The 17,310-nt window shown below is 40.4% G+C and overlaps 1 protein-coding gene across 1 annotated transcript in view; it reads left to right on the top strand.

Annotated features, from left to right (window-relative positions):
* SLC6A6 (solute carrier family 6 member 6) overlaps window positions 1-17,088 on the top strand; it is a 155,132-nt gene extending 138,044 nt beyond the window's left edge. Inside the window, exons 11-15 of the mRNA XM_044667842.1 lie at window positions 2,007-2,144; window positions 3,813-3,915; window positions 5,060-5,160; window positions 8,479-8,649; window positions 10,311-17,088. Coding sequence (XP_044523777.1) covers window positions 2,007-2,144; window positions 3,813-3,915; window positions 5,060-5,160; window positions 8,479-8,649; window positions 10,311-10,451 — 654 coding nt within the window. The 3' untranslated portion in view covers window positions 10,452-17,088. The remainder of the gene's footprint in view (window positions 1-2,006; window positions 2,145-3,812; window positions 3,916-5,059; window positions 5,161-8,478; window positions 8,650-10,310) is intronic.
* The last annotated feature ends 222 nt before the right edge of the window (window positions 17,089-17,310 follow it).

Below are 17,310 nucleotides of genomic sequence, written 5' to 3'. Positions count from 1 at the left end.
CTGCTCATGAGAAATCAAATTCTAAGAAAGGGGAACTGGTAAAAGAAATAAGCTTGGGGCAGCTGGGTAGCTCAGTGGATTGAGAGTCAGGCCTAGAGACGGGAGGTCCTAGGTTCAAATCCGGCCTCAGACACTTCCCAGCTGTGTGACCCTGGGCAAGTCACTTGACCCCCATTGCCCATCCTTAACCACTCTTCCACCTAGGAACCAATACACAGAAGCTAAGGGTTTAAAAAAAAAAAAAAAGAAAGAAGCTTTATGAGTGCAGTTCATACTACGTGGTGTTTTAAGAAAGACTGGCTTTGCCATTTGGTAGAAAAATCTTTGGGTGGAGGCTAGGAGATTTTATGTTGTACAAGTTTCAGATAACTGGAGAAGTCCTATACTAGAAATGGGTTCTATTCTGCTCCTCACAGTCAATGTAATCTTGGGTAATTCCCTAATCTCTCTGGGTCTCGCTGGCCACCTTGGTAAAATATGTTGTTTGAAAAGGTAGATAGAAATCCTGGACTTGGAACTGGGAATCCTACTTCAGAGATTTCGTAGATGTATGACTCTGGACAAGTCACTTAGCTTCCTTCTGCTTGGATTGCTTACCTATAAAGTGGGGGAGGGGCTCAGACTAGATGAAGGATCCCTCCTGGCTCTAAATCTATGTTCCCTCCAGGTTTCAAGGCAATGTAGGGAATTTTCTTTGGGGTTTTAATCCTTACTTCATCACTCACTCACTTAAACCACTACTCCCTTGACTTTGACCTTAAAATCACCATCCCAAGATGGGAATAAACCTTTATGGATCACCATATCAATGGAAGCTTTGCATGTTAAAGCTGGAAGAAATCTCACCATTTGGAACAACTCTCACATCTTGAAGCTGAAGCCCAGAACAGGAGTGTGGTTTGCTCTATCACACAGCTAGCCAACCAGGGAAGTGGAGAGAAGATAGTTCCTTTCAAATCCTAGGAGGAAGGGGGCAGCTGGATAGCTCAGTGGATTGAGAGCCAGACCTAGAGACAGGAGGTCCTAGGTTCAAATCCAGCCTCAGACACTTCCCAGCTGTGTGACCCTGGGCAAGTCACTTGACCCCCATTGCCCACCCTTACCAATCTTCCACCCATAAATCAATACACAGAAAGTTAAGGTTTTAAAATTTAAAAAAAAAAATGCTAAGCATCAAATCCTAGGAGGAATTGTTGTTTTGTTTTGTTTTGCAACCCTGGTCATTCTGATATAAGAGAGACAGAGCACTATTTTCATTCCCATAAATACATTTTCGTTGATAATATTTATTTCTGGTATGGGACATCTCAGTTATTTGAAACTTGCACAGCATTAAATCATTTTTCTCTTTCCTGGAAAAACAGGTTCTAAATTAAATAGCATATATGTTTAGACTTGGAATTTTCCAACTTTAAAAGAAATGGATTGCAATTAAGTGATAGATAGACAAGACTCAATAGAATGTCAGGTCTGGAGGAGACCTTAGAGGATCTTTCAGTCCAATGCACTTTCCCCTCCTTCTTACACACCTCCCTGGTCACCACCTCTTAATAGGTGCTGCCTTCCCCATTGGAATGTAAACCACTCAAGGGTGGGGGTTGTCTTGCCAGCTTATATTTGTACCTCCAACTTTAGCACAGTTTATGGCATATCGTAAATTTTTAATAAGTGCTGTTCCATCCATCCATCCATCCACCCATCCATCCATCCACCCATCCATCCATCCATCCACCCATTCATTCCCTTCTTCCCATTTTAGAGAGGTGGTAGAAATGGTGGTGTAATTTCCTCCAGGGTCACAGGGCAAGCCTTTGGCAAACCTAGATTAGAGCCTAGATGTCTCATCCTTGTAGCCCAGTCCAGTCTCTTTCCATTCCAGTGCTTGAGGAGGGTTGGAGTAGGCATGGGAGAGGGAAGAGTGTGTATTCCAATGTATGTTAGAAGAGTTCATAGAAGGACAACAAACTCAATCCAGTGTATTTTTGTCATTTTTCTATCCCTTCTAGTTTGTTGAAGTTGAAGGTATGATCACATCATTGGTTGATCTGTACCCATCCTTCCTAAGGAAGGGTTACCATCGGGAAATATTCATTGCTATAGTGTGTCTCGTTAGCTACCTTGTGGGCCTTTCTATGGTGACTGAAGTAAGTACTCCTAGACACCAACTACTCTGTTGTTTCTTCCAATCTTTGGTGGGTACAAGTTCTGTTTCTATTAATATCAAAAGCTATTTAATTCATGTAGTCTGGTATTAAAGCCTTGTCTCCTTGGATATGGGAAACTGGCCAGCTGGATAACTGCTGTTGGTCCTTGAGAGCCAAGTAAGATAATGAACAAAAATCACTATATAGATATAATTTTCTATTAAAGCTGAAGCCACAGCATGTTACAAGCTGCTATTACATTTGGCCAGAATGACCCAGCATCCTTGCTATGAAGTCTTCTAGCTGGATTTTTTCCCCTCTTTCTGACCAGTCAACCTTTCAAACGTAAAATCTATTTGGTTTCTATTTAAACTGGGTCTGCATTGCAGGGATAAATGCAACCTATCAGTAGATTTTTGTTGTGTGATTGAAAATTTCCTTGATCAAAACGTGGGTTATCAAACTTTAAAAAAAAATTAAAGTTGAATTAATTCTTTGGGCCTGGTGTTCATATCAGTCATAAATTTATATCAGTCATAAATACCTTCCTAAGGAGAAAGGCCTCCTGTGGAGCCATAAAAGGCTCACAATCTTTTTGCACCACGAGGGGCCATTATATGAATGTTTCCTTTTTACCTCATAAACTACCTGTGGAAGGCTTCTAGGTCCTTTTGAAATTTTAATTTTTAAATAATTTCCCCCAAAAAAATTATGCTTAGGTGATTACATCATTAAATATTTATTCAATGGATCGAATCCTTCTTTAAAGGGAAGGATGCAATTTACCGAGAGGGAAATTGAAATAGTGACACTTGGGGAAAACTCCACTTTGAGAGGCTCTCCTTTCCTCAAATGCTTAACTTAACGTTGCTAGATGCAAAGCCAAATCCCAATCCAGACATTGGGAAAAGCAATTGTATGAATGAATGAATGCTTTCACCTCTTTGGACAATGGGAGAAGCCATTGAATGAATAACACCATGAAATGATATGTACATCTACATTATAGAATATCAAGTGAGTAGTGGTAAAATAAAAAGTGATTTCACCCTCTATCTATCTAAATTTCTCTCTTCGATTAATCTGTATTTCTGTCTATGTTTATCACAGTCTTTTAACTTCCTCCTCCTCTTCCTCTTCTCCACCTGCCTCCTCTCCTCTCATTTTTCTATTTTTCTGTCAATATATCTTTCTGCTTTTTAGTCTACTTTTAAACCACTTCACAGCAATTTTTTCAATAAAAACCAGGACAGGAGAGATGAAAATATTCATGCTAAGCACAGAAGACCTCTGGTACCCATTGGCTTTCGGTCCTCTGGATTTCCCCACTTCAGAACCTTTCTAAAACCATTTAATGACAAACAGATTGCTTCAAATTCCCATAATGGCTATTATTTTCCCCATGGGGTAGAGAGTTATATGCTTCTTTTGAGGATCCCACATAGGCTCTAGTTTCGGGTGAAAATTGAGTTTCAATGGTCTGATCTGAAGTTTTTTGTTTTGGAAAGAAAGGTTGGTTTGGATATTATCTCAGCCTATGCCATCATGAAAGTCAGTTTTTTATCTCTATAATTGGGTGGCTTCCATACGAGTGGGTAGTAGCATTGAACTATATATCCTTTGTTTTTGGTACCCAGCCAGTTCACTTCCTTTGTAACTTCTTCACAGGGTGGCATGTATGTGTTTCAACTCTTTGACTACTATGCAGCTAGTGGTGTATGCCTTTTGTGGGTTGCATTCTTTGAATGTATTGCTGTTTCCTGGGTATATGGTGAGTAGAGAACCTTCTTTTGTCTTAAATGTACTTAACTGCCCCTCTTCCCAGTGGGCAGGCCAAGGGAAGGGGTTGGTTACATCATGGTGAAATGAAAACCTTCAGAACTTAAGAATTCCACCTGATGCCTGCTCACTGTTACTGAAAAAATGTTTCAGGATGTCATTTGATTTTTGCTCAGTGCTCTTGGGTACTGTGACTCTTAGCTATAACACCAGAGATTGTAGGGCAACTTAGAGTGAAGGGCCCAACCTACCTTCTTACCATTCCTTGGTAGAAAGCTCATTTTGAAAGATGATGTTAGAAACTGCCAAAGTAAAGATGATTGTCTTATGGGTGGAGGGATGAGGAATGATTGCAGAGTGGGATGAGCAGGGATTTTGTTGCTTTTCTTACAGAAAGACCAAGATTCACCAACCCTATGAAGACTGACCCCTTCAGTGTAGCTGTATACTTTTTCAGTTGAGGTTGCCATTTTCCATATTGTTAGTCATTCTCTTCTGGGAAAAATGGCACTCATAGGGACATAGACTTACTCCAGCAGCCTTCAGTCCTATGCATCCATGAGTCAGACACAGGCTAATGCTTTTTTTCTGCTCATGTTCAGTCATATGTTCAGTCATGTTTTCTTCTTCCCATAACTCTTGAGTACAGTAAACTTTGCTTTAACAAATGAGCAAGAAAAAAATTGTTTTTATTTCCCTTTAAAAAAAAAGATTTAATGAATGAATTAAGAATCTTTTTCCATGGTTACATGATTCATATCCCTTTCCTCACCTCTTCCCTTCACCTCCCATAGCCAATGAGCAATTCCACTGGGTTTTACATGTATCATTGATCAAGACCTATTTCTATATTATTAATATTTGCAATAGAGTGATCATTTAGAGTCTACATCTCCATTCATGTCCCCATTGAACCGTATGATCAAGGAAATGTTTAAGAAAAAGCTTTTTTGTCTTCCATCTTCTCTAGGTATCTTTAGGGACTTATTCACCACATGCATTTCTTCCTCATTAGAGTGGAAAATTCCTTGAAAACAGGACCTGCTTTTGCCTTCCTTTGTATTCCTAGTAACTGGCATGTAGTAAACTTAGCGTAATAAATGCTAATTGATTAATTAAAAATGTACCTCTTCTAGGCGCTGAAACTCTTTATGATCACATTGAAGATATGATTGGATATAGACCTGGGCCCTGGATGAAATGGAGCTGGTATGCAATCACACCAATTCTTTGCGCTGTAAGTTGTACGATTCCTAACCCACAGTACCTCTTTCTCCTAAAGTTTTGATTGTGTTGATTGAAGGCTGGATCTGTAAGAAGTTTGCTTTGGGAACATAGATCAGGGGAAAAGATACTATTGGAAGTAATCAGGTCTTTTGCACCATGCATAAAAATGGCACTCTATAGGAAGTTTTATAGCAGTTGAAGTTTTGCAAAGAGTTTTGCATTATTATCTCAGCTGATCCTCATAACCACTCAGGGAAAAAGATCATATTATTATTCCTGTGCCTTGGTTGCAGAAAACTGAAGCAGACAGAGGTTAAATGCTTTGTCCAGAGTCACAGAGCTAGTAAGTGACTGAAGCAGGATTTGAACTCAGGTCTATTCTGACTCTAGGTCCAGCTCTTTATCCCCTACAGTACTCAACTTCTCCTGGTTGTTGGAAGCCTCAGTTATTCTCTGGTTGGTTGTGGTATGAATAAGTTTTATCCACAGACTTTAGCCCCCTATTTTAGTAGGACAAAGCATAACACTTTCTCCTTACATCATGCTTTTAGTACACTGGCGATGAGGCCCATCAAAAAAGAAGAAAGCTATTTTTGCCAGCCATCTTTATCTTTTTTTTTAATTTATTTTTGTTTTATTGACTAATTATGAAAATTTTTCCATGGTTACATGATTCATGTTCTTTCCCTCCCCTCCCCCCTTCCACAGCCAATGAGCAATTCCACTGGGTTTTACATGTGTCATTGATCAAGACCTATTTCCATATTATTGATAGTTGTACTAGGGTGCAACTACATCCCCAATCATATCCCCATCAACTCATGTGGTTGAGCATTTGTTTTTCTTCTGTGTTCTACTCCCACAGTTCTTTCTCTGGATGTGAATAGTGTTCTTTCTCTTAAGTCCCTCAGAATTGTCCTGGATCCTTGCATTGCTGCCAGTTCAGAAGTCTATTACATTCGATTTTACCACAGTGTATCAGTCTCTGTGTACAATGTTCTTCTGGTTCTGCTCCTTTCACTCTGCATCAGTTCCTGGAGGTCTTTCCAGTTCACATGGAATTCCTCCAGTTCATTATTCCTTTCAGCACAATAGTATTCCTTCACCAACAGATACCACAATTTGTTTAGCCATGCCCCAATCAAAGGGCATCCCTTTGTTTTCCAATTTTTTGCCACCACAAAGAGTGTAGTTATAAATATTTTTTTCAGCCATCTTCAAAGGGCAAATTTATATTCTGGTGAACATTGGTCTGTCATCTGCCATGTTTATGGGCCTTCTTGCTTGGTCATCCTTGGAGTTCCTTCAACATTACAGCCAGTGGGAACTCCTATCAGATATTGGCTTTATCTTAACATTAGAAACAAACACATGCCTTTGAAAATATTGGAAGGGGAGCAAACATTTGTTTTCCAATTCTCTGCTTGGGCTAGAGAAACTCAAATAGGAGTTGTTTGCTGAAGTTTTACATATGGAAAAGTTAGCCAAGTAGATAAAAGGCTGGAAGCTTAGTAGCCAGCTATTTTGTTGTCCTCTTTGTGACCAGATGCTCTCTCCATTTTAATGAACAAGTCCACAACAAATAACTCTCTGCCAGGAGACCATTGGGTCCCAGTTAATCATTCATCACTTAGAGCTTAACCTTAGGCTCCAACATAGCCTCATAGTATTCTCCTTAACATAATCCATGGTCCAACTAACTTTGGACTTTCTATTCTTTCTGCACAATACTCATTTACCTCCCATCTCTTTTGTCTCTCCTCTAGGTCTGGAATATACTCCTTCCTTACTCACCTGTGTTTTAGAACCCCTAGACAGTTAAGGAGTATGGTGGATGGGGCCAGACTGAGCTTAGAGTCAGGAAGACTAGAGTTCAAATCTGGCCTTAGACATTTTCCAGCTCTGTGACCTTAGTCAAGTCACTGAGTCTTAGTGTCTTCAAATGTAAAAAGAGAGATTATAAAAGTCTCTATCTCCCAAGGTTGTTGGGAAGATCAAAGGAGTTATATTTAGAAAGTACTTAGCACAGTGCCTGACACATAATAGGCTCTTAATAAAATCTGGCTCCCTTTTATCCTTTTTAGATCCTCTAGTTTCTTACCATTAAGAGATGATTGAGCTGGCACAGGGTGTCAAAAGCTTTCTAGTTTCATTTAGAAACTTTGATGATCTTATTTTACAGAAGAGGTCATTTAGACCCAAGGAAGATAAGTGACTTTCCCAAGGAAGGTCACTCAAGTTGCAAATGTCAAGATAGGATTTGAATCCAGGTCATCTAACTCTAGAAGCAATTTTTCTTTCCATTTATACCTTCAGAACTACGCAAGTGCCATTTTCTTCATGAAGCCTGTTCTGATTCCCAGCCCAGTTGCTAGCGACTCCCCAACCAAAACTAACTCATATTTACTTTATATGGAATTTGTGTGTACCTAAAAATATGCACATGGGCGGTAAGATGGCCCAGTGGATAGAGTGCTAGGCCTGGAGTCAGGAAGACTCATCTTCTTGAGTTCAAATCTCGCCTCAGATACTTAATAGCTGTGTGACCCAGACAAGTCACTTCACCCCATTTGCCTTAGTTTCCTTATCTGTACAATGAGCTGGAGAAGGAAATGGCAAACCACTCCAGGATCTTTGCCAAGAAAATCCCACAAAGAGTTGGACATGACTGAAAAATGACTGAATGACAACAACAAATGTATATACTCTCTCCTCCAAAAAGGAGTAGACTTATATAGGTCATCTTTAAAGTTGTTTCTAGCTCTGATTTGTCATAGATTTATAAATACTTTGATCCTTAAAGTAGGCCTTTGTAACCTTTTTTCCCCCTTTTTTTTGTCATGCAGTTCTTTTTTTTTGTCATGGACCTCAGTCTGGTGAGGCCTATGGACCCTTTCACAGATTACATGAAATCAAATACACAAGATTACCCAGGATCCCAATTGGGCTTCTTCCCAACCAAGGTCAGCCAGGAGCCCTGTGTTCAAGAGTCAGAAATGAACCTGGCCTAAGCATTCTCTCGGAATGGTACCAAATCCCCTATCTACCCTGAGACCACCTTGTGACAATCAAGGAGTTCTTAACTTGGGTTCCAAGAAGAACTTGTTTGAAAAATATTTTGGTGGCTACTTCATTATAATCAGTTTCTTGTGAAATCTTCCATATTGCATTTTATGTATTTAAAAAACATGATTCAGAGAAGTCCTTAGGTTTCACCAAACTGCCAGCATGGACCATGATACAAAAAAGATTAAGAACTGCCAGCTTAAGGGATGGTCTTGGCTCCCTAAAGACAACTCTGGCTCAACTCACTTCTGTCATTCCACAGGGATGTTTCGTCTTCTCTCTGGTTGTACATATACCACTGACCTACAACAAGGTGTACACCTACCCTCAATGGGCCATTGGCCTCGGCTGGTGCATGGCCCTCTCTTCCATGTTATGCATCCCCTTCTTTGCGATTTACCGGTTGAGCAAGGCAAGAGGATCACTCATGGAGGTAAGAGCCCTGTGGTGGGGGAGTGGGGAAGGAAAGAGTCATCCCTCCCATATACCTGGATTCTACAAATGGATTCCATAATCCTGGGCGGAGTGGTGGAGAGAATTCCAATTTCATGCCCAATGAGTAGCATTATAGGTTCAAAGGAAGAGCCATTTGAGGGAAAAGTACATTGAACCAAGAGACTTGGTTCTAGTGTTTGGCTTTACTTTCAACTTGCTGTGGGACCATACAGTCCTGAGTACTCCTGTTTATAAAGGCCAGACTCCAAGGACCAAGTTCCTTCAGTAATTAAGTAATAGTGGTCCTTTCTTTCTTGCTATTCTTGTCTTCTCTGGTTCCTACTTGGCCCAGGGAGAGGAGATACAAGTTTTTCTGCCCATGCCAGCATCGGGGGTGTGTACTTCTTTCCCTTTCTGATTTGCCTGGCAGCCCTTGTCTCTTGCCTTCCTCAAGAAGTTTCTTAACAATTGCTGGGGATCCAATGTCTGTTGAAATTGGAGTTCCTGCTAGAGGCAAAATGAAGTGTGTCTTTTCCCAAAACTCCATGGCGATCCTCCAAGGTCTTAAGGTTTATTCTCTTCTGTTGCTTTAGGCAGAGCTGGGACGTATACTTTGGGTCTGACTTTCCCGTCCTTCTAGTGATATCTCTTTCATTAGAGTCTGGAAAGCAGCTTATGATAGCAGTTTCCTCATGCTGAGAAGTAGCATGGGGCATGGAGCATGGGGTATAGAACCAGTAGGCGAGGGATGGGTTTTGAGACAAAACCAGGGTGCCATTTGTTATCTAAGGGCCAAGAGAGAGGGGGAAGAATTGGGAAGGGAAGGTGTTAATTGGAATTGGAGAAAGGTAAGAGATGGAGTTTACAGTTTGCATCCCATTGAAGTGGCCATGAGAAATTTTGTTCAGTTTCACTATTTTAAGATACAGTGAAATTCCTAGCTCACTCCCTCCTACTCACTGTTATGTCACCTTGGACAAGTCATTTTCTCAGTTTTTCCTTTTTTAAAATGGAAAGGATAGTACTTTTTATGATATTTCTTTTAAGTTGGGAAGACAATAAATCTTAAGGTGTTTTAGAAGTGTATTATTCCTAAGAATTAAAAAATAATTCTTAGGATTTTAAGATTAGGGCTCAAAAAAACCTTAAAGGGCATCTAGTCCAATCCCTTCATTTTTTGCCATCCCTTCATGATTTGCCCAGCCAGAACAGTAATAAAGGACACATTTGGAAGCAAAACTCAGCTGCTCTAACTGCAAATCTAATTGTATTGCTGCTGCTTTGGCCCTAATAGAATCTCTGAGAAAGCACCTTGCCCTGGATTTGCATATATCTTCCAACACTGACTTAGGTGATTTTATGAGCTCTTATATTAACTTGGCTGCCCAACTTATTGATCGGTTGAGCTGGAGGCAGTTTGTGAGAGGCTTTGAATGCTAGGCAAAGGGTGATGAGCTTTATTATCTAAGGAATTGGTAGCCACTAAAAGGGCTAGAAGGAAGAACTGGTGGGCACAGAACCTCCTTCCCAGGACATATCATTGCCATGACTTAGTCAAGTTGGGGGTGAGAATAGTAGTCCTTTAAACAAGGACTTGACTTCAGTTCATCTTGTTCCCTTTTCTGACGTGTTTGCCTTTGTGTCTGTGTCTTCTTTCAGAGATTTAGGGAAACGATTACCCCGAAACCCATGCCACAGTGGTCCCGTGACTCCGAAGGGGCCACACCATTCTGTTCCAGGAGCAATTCAAATGGCAACATCATGAAACCCACCCATATCGTCGTGGAGACCATGATGTGAGCTCTCTCTGTGAGAGGAGAAACCTGCTTTAACTGCCGTTTACTAACCTTAGATTCTCATAGTACCAGGTTTACAGAGCTTTCTATTTGCACTAGGATTGGATTTTTTTTTTTTTGTTTTTTTTTTCCCTTGTTTGTTTTTTCATTCTCACAGAGAAAGTTATTTTTCGTGTGTGCGTGCGCGTGTGTGTGTTGTATTTTTTTTTAAGACTATTTTATAAGGTAACCACATGCAGGCGTCTCCAAGGAGACTGAGCTTTCATATCAAATTAGATGTATTACAGGAATTTGTTAATTTTTTTATGTCAAGCTATGATTATATACCTTTACCACTTGAATCGATCTTCTTGCCAGCAATATATTCAGTTTCTAAAGCAATCTCCAGGTGCTGGTGTGGTTGGGAGATGGATCATACACAAGAGCTCTAGGGTAAACTTTGTCCCAAAGAACAAAAAGGAAGACTATTCTGAGCATTTCAAAGGTGTAGTACCTTCTGAGTGTGGTTCAGACAGGAACAAAAATGGCAGGTGGAGAGGACCGGGCCAGCCAGCCAGTCATGTTGGCCATGGTGAAAAGTGAAGGAGGCATTGGAAATGAAGCCAATAAAAGCTTGGATATTGGAGCTTCATTATCCTTGTGTTGTAGCTGAGGAGAGAGATGCACACACACAAAAGCTAACACTGAGAATGAAACGGGAACCTCCAACCCTCATAAAAGCAACAAAAGAAGTGGCCTTCTCTTAGAGTTTACGCCAGAGGTATAGCCACTGAAGACTTTCTAAGAGTAGTAAGCACCTCTATTTCAGCTAATTTTTTTTAATAAAGTCAAAAAATGGAATGATAAACTAGACTTTGGGAAATTCTCATTGTTTAAAAAAAAAAAGCCACCCTACAGTCTCAAAGAATTCAATACAGCAATCATGTTTTAAAATGAGAAACCAGTAAAGGAGTTTATAGCCCTCTGATATAGACTATAACTCATCAGTGGCAAAGATTTTTCCCTCCCTTGAGTTTTGCCTAGTAAGCCATTTTGTTGGGTTGTCTCCACCCATCCCAATGGAATTAGGCTCTCCAGCCTTTCTGACCGAGCCTGGGCATAAAAGATGGCAAGTTGCAGGGACCAGAACTCTTGGTAGGGTTTTGGTGGCAACTGTCAGGCTGACCCACTACCAATTTTTGGGCCATTCTAGAATTGCTCATCCACATTCAGCCTTGATCTTCAAATAATTGGCTTTCTTCTAGTGTGCTCAGGTTCCAGGAAGCCCTAAGGAGAGGTCGTCTTTGCTGAATCATTGGGGAACACCTTGCTTCTTGAAGGGTTTTGTTTCAGCTACAGGGTCCATATTTGCTTCCATAATATCTCCTTTTTGTTGTTTTTTTTCCAATTTGTTTTTTTTTTTGTTTATTTTTTTTAATGGAAACATACCTGGTTCTTGACATTCCTAAAAATCATAAATCTCTACCCACCATTGTGGTGTGGCCTTCTTAAACCAAATCATACATTTGATGAGTCACTGAGATACAGGGATGAGGGAGAAGAGTGCAAGTGGACCAAAGAAAGTTTAATGTGTGCAATTGGGACCTGCCTTGGGTTGGGGGTTTTCGAGTCAGGTTTTAGGGAAATGGCAGTCACTAAAAACCAATGTGCTGTTACTCTTTCTAGCATTTCCCAGTCTTATCTCTTCAACCTCCTCTTTCCACCTCCAAGTATTTATGTTTAAAAGATGTGGAAATGGAATCCTCCCACCACAGTCTATAACTAAGTCTTCTTGGAGTTAGGAGTCGGGGAAGGCACCTACTTACCTTATGCCCCAGCAATTAGTGATACACTTTGGCAGAGTCAATTCCTTACCTCCTGGATGTTTGTGTTGTCCACTGGACACCTATCCATATCCAGCCACAGCCCAAACAGGGAGATAGCATGTGGATTGCAACTTAGCCTTCTAGGCAGTGATGCTAAAAGAATCTTTCTTAGAAGTAAACCTCTGGTTTGCCTGTGCCCTTGGCCCTGCCTAGACCCAGAGAAAAGGGAGATTTCCACGTCATGGGGTAATAACCATGGTCCATGTCACAGTACCAGGATGGGACGTGGGAGCAGGCGTGCAGTCTTAATTTCCATCCTAAAGTGAAAGTCCTTGGCAGCCCTTGTTAGATGCTACAGTAGCAAAACGCTAATTTTTAGGATGCTACCTGTGTTGTTTACACATACACTACATAGCTATAACAATAGATGGAGGGAAGTGGGAGAGGGAGAAAGGGAAGAACTAGGGGATAGGACAATGAAGAAAAATGTTTAGGTATTAAGATTTTCAGTGGGGCCAACACCCCAACAAAATATTTCCCCAACTCCCCATAGGGTGAATAATTATGTTCCGCCATGAACCAGAGGATGTGGTACTACACTTTTAAAATCATCACTAAGGAGACACCAGCCCCATTTGTAACTTGAACTGTGCCATTCAAATCAATTGCTTCCAAGTTCAGAGTATATTACCAAAAACAAACAAAAAAAAAAGGGTTTCTTAAGTGTCACACACATATGCAATGACCTCATTGTATGAAGTGAAGTGTATGAAGTGAAGTGTTTTTTGTTTTGTTTCTGTTTTTCCTGGGATAAGGTACTCTGGCCCTGGTGGAAGAGTTCAGCCTGGTTACGTAGACAAGGCTGGATTCTCAGAGAGCAGGTTCTCACTAAGAAAACCTACCCTCCATCCCTGACTCCAAACACAGAGAGCTGTTTGGAGCATGTCCTCTTGGACGGGTGGTGGAGGGGAGAGGGCAGTGCTTTTCAAATACTCTTATCTGTTCTAAATGTCACCCATTAGAAATCCACACAACCCCTAAAATGATATTCTGCCAAATGTAACTCATAATCCAAACTCTTTAACAATTCTATTATGTTTGTATTTTTCTAAGTATTTATGATTGTAAGTGTGTTTTCCCCCTGCCCCCCAGATTTCCTTTGTAGAAATGTGATCTCTGTTGTATACGACTTTAGTGAATTAACCATTCAGCATGATTGGGGATGGGTGAAATAATTTGTAAAAAGTTGCCCCTCCTGCCACCCCTTTCACCCTCCAAAACCAGATCTGAACCTAGTCAGCCACTGCTTTTTGGCCTTCATCCTGGCTAGGAAGTAGAAACATGGGGTGGAAAATGGCGGTATTCTGAACCCTTCCTAAATTAGCACATTCTGCGACTGGCCTGAGAAAGGTCTCATCTTTCAAGATCCTCAGGCCAGCCATTTTTCTAGACCAAAGATTTCTAGACAAAGCTCTCAGCCAGCATCTGGACGACTGGCTACTCCAGCTGATGACATTTTCAGAAACCTTTATTATTTCACCCATCATCAAACATGATCTCTCTCTTATGACTATTCTGTCTGTATAGAACACGACTCCATGGATAATATGTGTAATAATGGTCAACTTTTATATATTCATTTATCTACATAAATCAAACTTTAATTAGCATTCTGATGAGTCTGGTCCAACTATGTCTAAGTACGTGAAATATGGGCCCTCTGAATGGTGAGAGGCCCAGATGCGGTTGAAACACCATTTTTCATGGAACTTAAACCAAAGGAATGCACTGCCTTCACCATTTTTTCTCCCTACCTTTCTAGGGAGATGCCCCAGGTTGTAAGACCTTGGAGGGTAAGAAGAGAATAATTGGTAGGAAAGGAATAAAAAAAAGATAAAAGAAGCCTTTGGAATCAAAGGAGAGACGCTTGGATGAATATTAGCTGAAATGAACTTGATCGAATGAGATGAGTATCTTTCTCTTCAGAGAGGGTCCAAAGATTCATAGAATATAAGAGATGGAAGGACCTTGAGGATGATCCAGCCCAGTCCCTCATTGGACAGAGGAGGGAACTAAGGCTCAAAGGAGGTAGTAACTTGATCAATGACCACATCAAATCAGTGGTAGCCCGGTGGTTCTAGAACTTAGATTCTCCCATCTCCTATCATCCTAGTGCTGAGCTTTTTAATTTTTTTTCCACCACTCTACCTTCATCCTCATGGTAATTGATGCTTGGGCCTCATCTGAAATCTAAATTAATATAGAACAATACAATTCTCCTGTTTAATTGGTCTTGCAAATACTTTCTTGTCTGCTATCACCAAATGTTATTAAAATGGGATCAAGACAAGTTGAAAAATTAGTTGACAAAATTAAAATATCTGTAAAAAGCCTGGGAAGTTGAGAGTTGGAAGGACCCATAAGAACATCGAATCTTAGAGTCAAAAGAGACTTGAGAGCATAAACTTGTTAGCACTAGAAGGAGTGTTAGGACAGTGAATGCTAGAACTGAAAGAATTCTTTGAATCTCAGAGGGTCAGTGCTAGAAAAGAACATTTTTTAAGAGGAGAAACGGAAGGTCTCAAAAAAAGAAGGGACTCACCAAAGGTTTCACAAGTGGCAAGCAGAGTGCCCGACTCCACCTATAATACCTTAATCCTTATTATTTACTCCTATTAGAAGAATCAGAAGTTATATCCTTCTTCCTCATGCTTCTTCATTTGACATTTAAATTGAGTCAAAGATAGCAAAGTCCCATCCAACTCATAGACTAGATTTCACATCTATCAAGTGTGTCAAGATGGATGTTGAATTAGAGGGACTCTTTTCTTTTTTATTTCTTAGAAAGGAGGGTGCCAAGCAGCAAACAGAGAAGGAAGATGCTTGCCTTTGCTACTTCCCTCACATTGAGAATCCTGGCAAAACCCAGAGAGAATAGTGTAGTGTTCCTATTATGACAAGCAAATCTTAAAGAATGATCTGCTGTTGGGGATCTACTCATCATCCCTCAGGTCCCCTCCAGCTTAACAAGCAGTATGATTCTGTGACTTGCTGGGCCCTTCCTTGAAGCTAATTATTCATGATTTAAGTTTTTCCCAGGGATGCTCATTCCTTCCCACAATCCTACCAAACATGGTAAATCAGAGAATCATCTTTTGCAGAAATTAGAACAAACAATAAATGTATTCAAATAAGGTCCAAAATAGCTCAAATACCAAGAAGGAAACAGTAGTGGTGAAAACAAAAAAGCCTGAGAAACATTTGAAGAAAAGGTTGGAATTGGAGGATAGCAAATGTGAAGAGTGGAGAGCTATAGCTCCCCTTTGGCCGATCCCATTCATTTGTTTTGCAATGAGGTGCTGATTTTGATCTACACATCTCTATACATGTGGACCTGTTCTCAGTTCAAGTTCACTGCCCACTGGAAATAGCCATGCAGCTGCCAGATTTTTCTATAGACACTTCTCAGAGATTATAGAGCTTTGGTGGGATCCTTTCCCATGCTCCCTTTACACCTCTGCTGCTTCTCAAACTCCTTCCATTGGCTTCCTATCCTGACCCACAGACCCTCTAATGATCCCACCACCCTCAGCTTTTTCATATCTCCTCCCTTTCTTTAAGGCAACAAATAACTGGCAAGTTGTATTGCTCCGAGTATTCTCTTCAGTGCTAGTGGGCCTGTGCCCACCCACCTTTGCCCTCAGGGCTCCCTTCTTTGTCCTTGTGTTTTTAAGAGGTCATGGACCCATTAAGGGTCTCAAATGACAGACAGGGACACACAGGCAGAGCTTTTGAAGCAAACCCCAACCAGCATCTCCAGGTGTGCTTTCAATAGTGAGTGAGGGAAGACCCCGTCAAGTAAGGGGCCTAAATATCTACCCCACTGGACATTCACCATTCAGCAAGGATCAGACTCAGAATGGACAAAGGTCCCCCCAGAGAGGGGGACCCAAGGCACAAAGCAAGCATGAAACTGAACTGATATAGACCTCTTTTAGCATGTGACCAGGTTTTAGGAAATCTCAATTTTGGAATCAGATTCTGTGTGGGTGTTGTAAATAATTTTGTGTCTGACAAAAAAGCAAACAAAAAACAAAAACAGGAGGAAAATACTCAAATCTTGGAGGATTTGGGGGCCAATCGGAGACAGAGAATCACAGACTCTGAGGGCAGAAAACTAATCCATTTATTCCTCACTACAAGAAACACCAGGAGGTGTCCTCCCTGGGTGCTGGAGGCAGCCAGGTCAAGTTTTCCCTGGGATGCCTGTTTCAAAAGGAAGCCGTTCCTCATTGTTGTATTGTGAATGTTACCACTGATGCTTCCAGAGTTTTGCTACATCAGATGTGACATCTCGTCTATGTATCTGGCTTAAAAAAACAAATGTGGGTTCCTTTAAAAAAAAAAAAAGTCATAGTAACTGTGACCGTATGATTATTAGCACATCAGAAAGTGGGGATTTTTCTATTTCCTCCTTTCAAAAACAAATCTGTCTGAATAATCTGAACTTTTTTAAAACTTTAAAGATATTTTTAAGACATTTTCAGCTTTTTTTAAATTAAAAAAAAATTCACGAGAGACTGTTCCGAACAGGAATATTTGTATTTGAACAAGATTTTTGGCATGTAATTCAGTCTTGCAGTATACAAGCTTTGTGTATAAATGTTTGATGATAAGAATCTCTGTTTGTACTTGGCAGGTTTTTTTTTTCTGTTTTGCTTTTTAGATAATATGTATATCGATATTTTTAAGTCATCTTTGCTTTTTTTTTTTTTTAGAGGAGTTTGTAATCACCTTATAACAGATAAAAATAAACCTTTCCTTTATAAATCCAAAGAGTTTTATGATTGTTGCAATTATGCGGCTCACTTTCACTGGAAATCACTGGATTCTTAATAAGGTGGCCCTATTACTAGGGCCAGATAACTGGGGTTTTGCTCCAAGATGTCAATATTAATAGAGGGTATTCATAGCCTTTTCCCTCCTTTCTCATTTATTTGTTTGATAGTCTTCTCCAGGAGGCTGCACTCTGGGTGAGATCCCTCCTTCCTTTCCTTG

The sequence above is a fragment of the Gracilinanus agilis genome, chromosome 1 (assembly GCF_016433145.1).
Source record: "Gracilinanus agilis isolate LMUSP501 chromosome 1, AgileGrace, whole genome shotgun sequence".
In the NCBI taxonomy this organism is placed as follows: Eukaryota; Metazoa; Chordata; class Mammalia; order Didelphimorphia; family Didelphidae; genus Gracilinanus; species Gracilinanus agilis.
This window is presented reverse-complemented; position numbering and strand designations above follow the sequence as displayed.